The 6,165-nt window shown below is 42.6% G+C and overlaps 1 protein-coding gene across 1 annotated transcript; it reads left to right on the top strand.

Annotated features, from left to right (window-relative positions):
• The first annotated feature begins 3,800 nt into the window (after positions 1 to 3,800).
• LOC112149013 (protein FAM181B) lies at positions 3,801 to 5,757 on the top strand. Its single transcript, XM_024276454.2, has one exon. The coding sequence runs from the start codon at positions 4,362 to 4,364 to the stop codon at positions 5,313 to 5,315; it is 954 nt and encodes a 317-aa protein (XP_024132222.1). The 5' UTR covers positions 3,801 to 4,361; the 3' UTR covers positions 5,316 to 5,757.
• Positions 5,758 to 6,165: the final 408 nt, after the last annotated feature.

The following is a 6,165-nucleotide window of genomic DNA, read 5'->3' as shown; positions in this document are numbered from 1 at the left end:
AAAAAAAAAAAAAAAAAGTGTTCATTTGTAATTTTTAAATAAACCATTAATGTTTTCAATATCAGAACACAGAGGATTCATAAACAGACGTCGTGAAATGTTTGTATTGATTAAACTTTGCTTAGTGAAACTGGTGACTATACATATCCGCGTTTAAAAAAAAAAAAAGTAGTGAGCATGGTGTCCAAATTGGTTTTAAATTCCAGGGCACTAGATAGTCCTGCACTATATAGTTTTATAGTAGTTAGTGATTTGGATGGTAATTGGGATATAGCCTTAGCGAGCATCGATGCACACTATTGTTTTTTCGCTGAGACTTCTGGGAGATTTCCAGGGCACTGGATTTTAGAGTTGTAGATTCAGACAGCACTACAAGATGATGAATTCACTATAGAGTGATGAGTCATGAAGGAATTCAGACCCAACCTAAGACGTGTTTTCTTAAGATAAGATTAGTTTGTTCTTAAAAAATGTTGTTGATTATTTTTCTTAAAAGTCAGAAAATACGAGATTTTAGAAGTTTTTCTAATGAAACATCTTTAATTAATTTTCTCCTTTTTTCTTATTGTTTTTGCCATTTTAATTTATCTAGTTAGTGAATTTTTGCAGGCTATCACATCCGTGGGGCAGTCACAACCTCTCTTCCACCCCACGTCTATATCCGGCTTTGGTTACGGATGGATTTCACAAATAAAATGTATTTGTTTTAATCACCATTTGTGCTCGGCTCACAGACAGAAAGTCGCACAAAAAAGACAATTATCTAGCAACAATTGTCCTTTTTTCTTGCTAAGATTCATTTTTTTGCTCTGCTGAGACGCCGTCGTGTTTCTGAGGTCGCAGAGTTCAATTTTCACTCGCCAAGAACAATTGTGTTTGCTGGAGATTTAATAAAATCACAATCGGAGGTGGCCAATAAGGCGGGTGGTGGGAGGTTATTGCAGCTACGCCTGCTGACCCTGTGGGACCCCCACCCCACCCCCCCACATTAACTCACTGGCTGCCTCTAAATCTCTAAATTGTTGCAGCCTGTCGACTCTGATCGTTGCCCCCCTGCAAGCATTATTATTAATACAACTCCTGTTGTGCAAAAGGGGTTTTAAACGATGATGCACAAATCTGCAGGGACCCCCGAGAACAGCCCCCCCCCCCTCCTCTTTCTTGTCATGACCTTCCAATGTGGAGCACGTCCCGCTCCGGTATGCGAGTTTACTTAAACACAAAGCCCGACTTCTACACTTTTTTTTTTTTTTGGTCACGGGTTTTGCTGAATTTTCGACTCTTCGGGGGACAGCTAAACCCCGGGGGTAGGTGGGGGTCTCCGCCGCTGAATGCCCTCCTTAAATGTTTCTCAGGACTTTAAGAGGTCATTCATTTTGTTGCCCTTTTTTAGCCCTCTGACAATCGTCATCAATCAGAGATGTTATTAGTATTCACTCAACTCTTGAGTGTGTCTCTGCTCAGACGGGGACCACACACTATTAGGAAGAGATTAAGGCCGTGCGTGTCACATCATGTGGCACCAGAGGCGTTTTCCCACTCAGTTTGGACCGAGGAATGCTGAATAAGGGGATTCTTTTGGACAGAACTTGAAATAAGTCGACAGAATCTGTTTTTTTGTGAAATAAGACGCATAATTCAGAAATGTGATTAAAAAAAATCAAAAAACAAAAAGTGTGAACCTCCTCAGCTGAGTTCGGAGCGCAGAGGCCCATCCCCGCTCTGCCTCTCAGCCTTAATGCAACAATAGAAACTTGTTTCCGGGATCTCAGCGTCAGTGCTCTGCGCTTTCAATGACCCACCAGCACAAAAGCCAAGACCTCCCGACTCGAGAGTGGCTGTGGCTGCCATGACTGGGATGTGGTCACTCTGCCAAGATTGGGCTGCTGGGAAAAAAAAGAAAAAAAAAAAGATCTCCTCCACTGAGTCAGGGCGCCGTGCTTCCAAATGTCTGCAGCTGTTTTCTTTCCTCTCAAAGAAAAGCTCCGTTATGCCGAAGTGAGGATCCAACCTTGAGTTTGCATTCAAGCCGGGTTCTGTAAGGGTCATAGATTGATATTTTTGTTTAGTTTAAAGACAGACCAAAGACTGAGACATTTTTTCACATTTTTAAAATGTTTTTAACTTGATCTTGTAGGACTTTTCTCATAATGGAGGTCATGTATAAAATAATTTAAGATTAAAACTGCATTTCTGAACATTTCTTTATTCAAATTGTGTTAGATCAGGAGCAGATGAAGATCGATCGACTTTGTGACGCAAAATGTCCAAAGTCTCCCATCTCCACTAAAGAATTTGTAGGCATCCACCTGAAGACAAGTAGATCCATTAACGTCTTCATTTAAAAGTCAGTAGTGACTTTTTATGTTAGCATGGCGTTTTTAAAGTTATAAAACTGATGTTATTATGTATTTCTGAGCGCTAGCAGCTCCGTGCTAACGTAGATGACTGGCGACTGTTGATGATGTCATCGAGTGGGAATGACGTCTGAATCTGAAGGCACCATTTTTCCATTACTCTCCGATTGGAGAGCTAAATGTAGGGGGAGGGGAAGAATTTATCTATATCTTGGTCCATGTTTTCTGCTCTGTAGTTCACGATCACTCCACTAGGGGCAGTAGAAGCGGTTCCCTGCTCCCTTCAATGTGGCTGCTTCCATGAAATCTCAGAAACATTTTTGGTGGTGAAAGTTTTAGCTAATTTTAAAAACTTAATTGTGAGACAAACTCATCCATTCAAATTCATTTTTTAAAGAAAAAATGTTGATAATTATTACTTTTTTAAATCTTGTATCGAATTTAAAACAGCGGGTAAATAAGGTACTTTTTTTCCTGAAAAATCGTGTCAATATTTTTGCATCCTTAACTAACATAGCAAAAACTTACCAATTACCCAATGTCTATTTTAAATATATTTCATTGAAAACAAAAAAATAACATTTTAAATAAAATATATACATTTTCTGTGAATTATTTGATTTAGAGAGTTTTACAGTAGTATATAGACCCACTTCGACCATCTCTTGATACTGTTTATGTAGAGCAAGCCCAACCCCCCCTTCCTGTCATCCATAACTGAGAGGTCTCTGTTTACCCCCACTAGCTTACAGCCGCTAACACACCATTACTGGTGCAACAAAAATGGCGATCAAAATTGGAGCTATCCAGAACCAGATACCAGCCCAGACGAAGAAAAAAACAAAAAGACGTAAATGTTAATAAATAAATATTGAGAAATGCAATTTTAACCTCAGATTTCTTAATATATGACATTTGTTTTAAGAAAAATATTGCAAGAACATGTCAAAAACTTCAAAAAGTGTCTCTGGAGCACAACCTTCTCCCCCAAGTATCTTCCTGTAAATACGTTATTGTCTACAAGCAGAAGTTTCATATGCAGGATTTTCTTGAGGTCAACATTTCTTCTGGCACGCCGAGCTGTTTCTGCACTTTATTCCCCTTTAATTTAACAGCTCCGGCAGCTTTTCTAGTTAAATCGACTGTTCATTATTGAGACCCCGTTTTACGAAGGGGCTGTGAGGTGCAATTTAATGAATCTCTGGCACAAAGCTCCCTTTCAGCGCCGCGCGAAGAATAGAGGCTATTTAGACCCTGTAGGGCTTTATGTCAAAGGCAGCCCATAATAGTTGTCAGGCCGGGGCAGAAATTCCCACTGGCCTGGGAATGCACTAGAAATCAACTTTTGCCATGAGCAGATTAAGACACAAGTGAAGCGGTTGGAGGATCCTCCCAAACATCGCCATCTGTTTGGGTACATAGATTTTCCCACAGAAGTGAAGTTGATCTTAAGGGGATTTTTGGGAGAAAGTCACAGATGACCTGTTTCTTTTTTACCTTAAATGCTATAATAGTTACTAATTTTTGACTTTTAAACATTTTGTACTCTCTTATCTTTGAAAATAGTGGTTTTTCACCAGTTTGGGCTTTAAAAAGCTGCCACCAAAGGCTTTTCTGCTCACTGTTACAGTAATATCCTCCAGCTTCTTGAAAGCCTTTGCGGTTGAGCACACACAGCATTTAAGGCGGAGGAGGAGGCTCCTGACGGAGGTTATTGTCTTCGGCTCGGCAGGGAACTTCAGACAAATCCCCTCGTACATGCAGGTGGTCACCCACAAGCAAAGAGTTAAGTCCTGCGACTCCTTGGCCCCTCCTCTTTGATGTTCTGACATCATTAGCCCTGCCCCCTGAAAGATCTGCCCGCTTTCTTCAGAGCCCGTCACTTCAGCTCCACAATGTTTGTGGAAACCTGACGAGCAGCATCAGGACCGAGGGTTTTTACCAGAGGAACAAAGCCATGATCTGACGGGGCGTCTGAGGCCCCCAGAGGACGCCGCGGCTCTAATGGCTGTTCAGACGGCAATCATGAACCCCCAGTTCATGAGTTTCTGCTTCCCCGGGTCTGTGATGGAGTTCGACATGGAGAAAAGTCTGGACGGGAGCCTCCTCTGCGAGGCGGAGCAGGACGAGGACTTCAAGGAGACCACCCGGGACCTCCTGAGCTTCATAGACTCGGCCTCCAGCAACATCAAGCTGGCTCTGGACAAGCCGGTGAAGTCCAAGCGGAAGGTCAACCACCGGAAGTACCTTCAGAAGCAGATCAAACGCTGCACCGGCATCATAGCGCCTGCAAATGGAGCAGAGACGCCGGTAAAAAGACAGAGCTCCCCCGTGACCCAGCAGAGCTCTTTGCAGAACAAAGTCCTGCCTAAACGGGACGGAGTCCAGGCCAACCTGCAGAGCAAGAGCCTGGCGGCTCTCTTCAGCCCCGTGAAGGACATCCGGGGGGAGAAAGCCAAGAAGCCGCCCCTGAGGCACCGCAACCTGCCTCCGTCGTTCTTCACCGAGCCTGCCAACTGCTCTAAAGTCAGCCCAGCGTCCGAGGTGACCCTCAAGGACCTGGAGCGCGGCAGTCCAGACTTCTTTGAGCTCCTGGGACCCGACTACAGCGGCATGGTTAGCGACCAGGAGCTCTACCAAAGCGTGCCTCTACGCATGCAGCCGGAGCTGGGAGGCCTGGACCCCGCGTCCTACGACGCTCATCATTTAGTAGCTCATCATCTGTACGCAGACCCCTGGACTAGCTGCTCAGGACCTTCCAAGAAACTAGGAGAGAACCTGCGAGCAGGCCCGGCCCAGCCCCCCGCCTACTTCCAGTCTGAGGAGGCGTCCGGGGGCATGGATGATAACGCACTGTGCACTTTGGCTTTTCCAAACTTCTTCACTGACTGCTCCATACCTCAGGTTACATATGACTTAAACAGTGGCTACAGCAGGTCCAGCTATTCGTCACTTTGAGGAACATCGAGAAGATTCATAAGTTCTGGCACAAAATCTCCACAAATCACCCCAAATATGTATTTCCGTCTCCTCAGGGGGTTCACTACAAGAGAATGAAGGGAAAAGAAGCATTTTTCCAGTCTACACGTGATCATTCGGATAAAATAAATAAAGGATGGAGCAGAAGTAGTTGTTGGTTTGTCTCACCCTAGGAAGCGACACTAACTGTAGATCTGGTGTTTCACAAAACCACTGAGGCACTTTCTAGATCCTTTTAGAAGAAGTTCTGTAACAGCATTAAAGTCCAGATTAAAATCTATATTTAGAGATTTTTATTGCTCTGAATTTATTTTCAGCTGGCAGATTGAACAATTATTTCTTTCTTTTTTTATTTTATTTTTTTTCTAAAAAGCTTTTAATGTAGCTAATGTAAGACGAGAAATAAAGCTGGTCTTTATTACTGTGTGTGTTTTTGTGCTGATCTTTAAACGTGTGTGTCGTTTTCAAGAAATGTTGATGGAAAAGAAACTTTTGAACAAAAAACTTTAACAAGATTATTATATAAAAAAATAGATAACTATAATTTTTGCACTTTTAAATATTAAAAGTGACAGAAATTGGGTTGAAAGTTTTACCAAAATTCACACTGTGTCACTGTATTGTTCCACTCCGGTGTCCTAAAATTTAAATATTTGCATTTATATTATCTAATTTCCATGTGTTTTCCAGATAAACAGATTTCTGGAGTCAATCAATGGAGATTAATCTGATTAAAACTCTTCAGCTTTGAAGTAAACTGCTTTAGCTCCCTCTGGTGGCCGTTGAGGGTTACTTCACTTACAGTGTTGAGCAGAGGAGATCTGCAGGA

The sequence above is a fragment of the Oryzias melastigma genome, linkage group LG13, assembly GCF_002922805.2.
Source record: "Oryzias melastigma strain HK-1 linkage group LG13, ASM292280v2, whole genome shotgun sequence".
In the NCBI taxonomy this organism is placed as follows: domain Eukaryota; kingdom Metazoa; phylum Chordata; class Actinopteri; order Beloniformes; family Adrianichthyidae; genus Oryzias; species Oryzias melastigma.
This window is presented reverse-complemented; position numbering and strand designations above follow the sequence as displayed.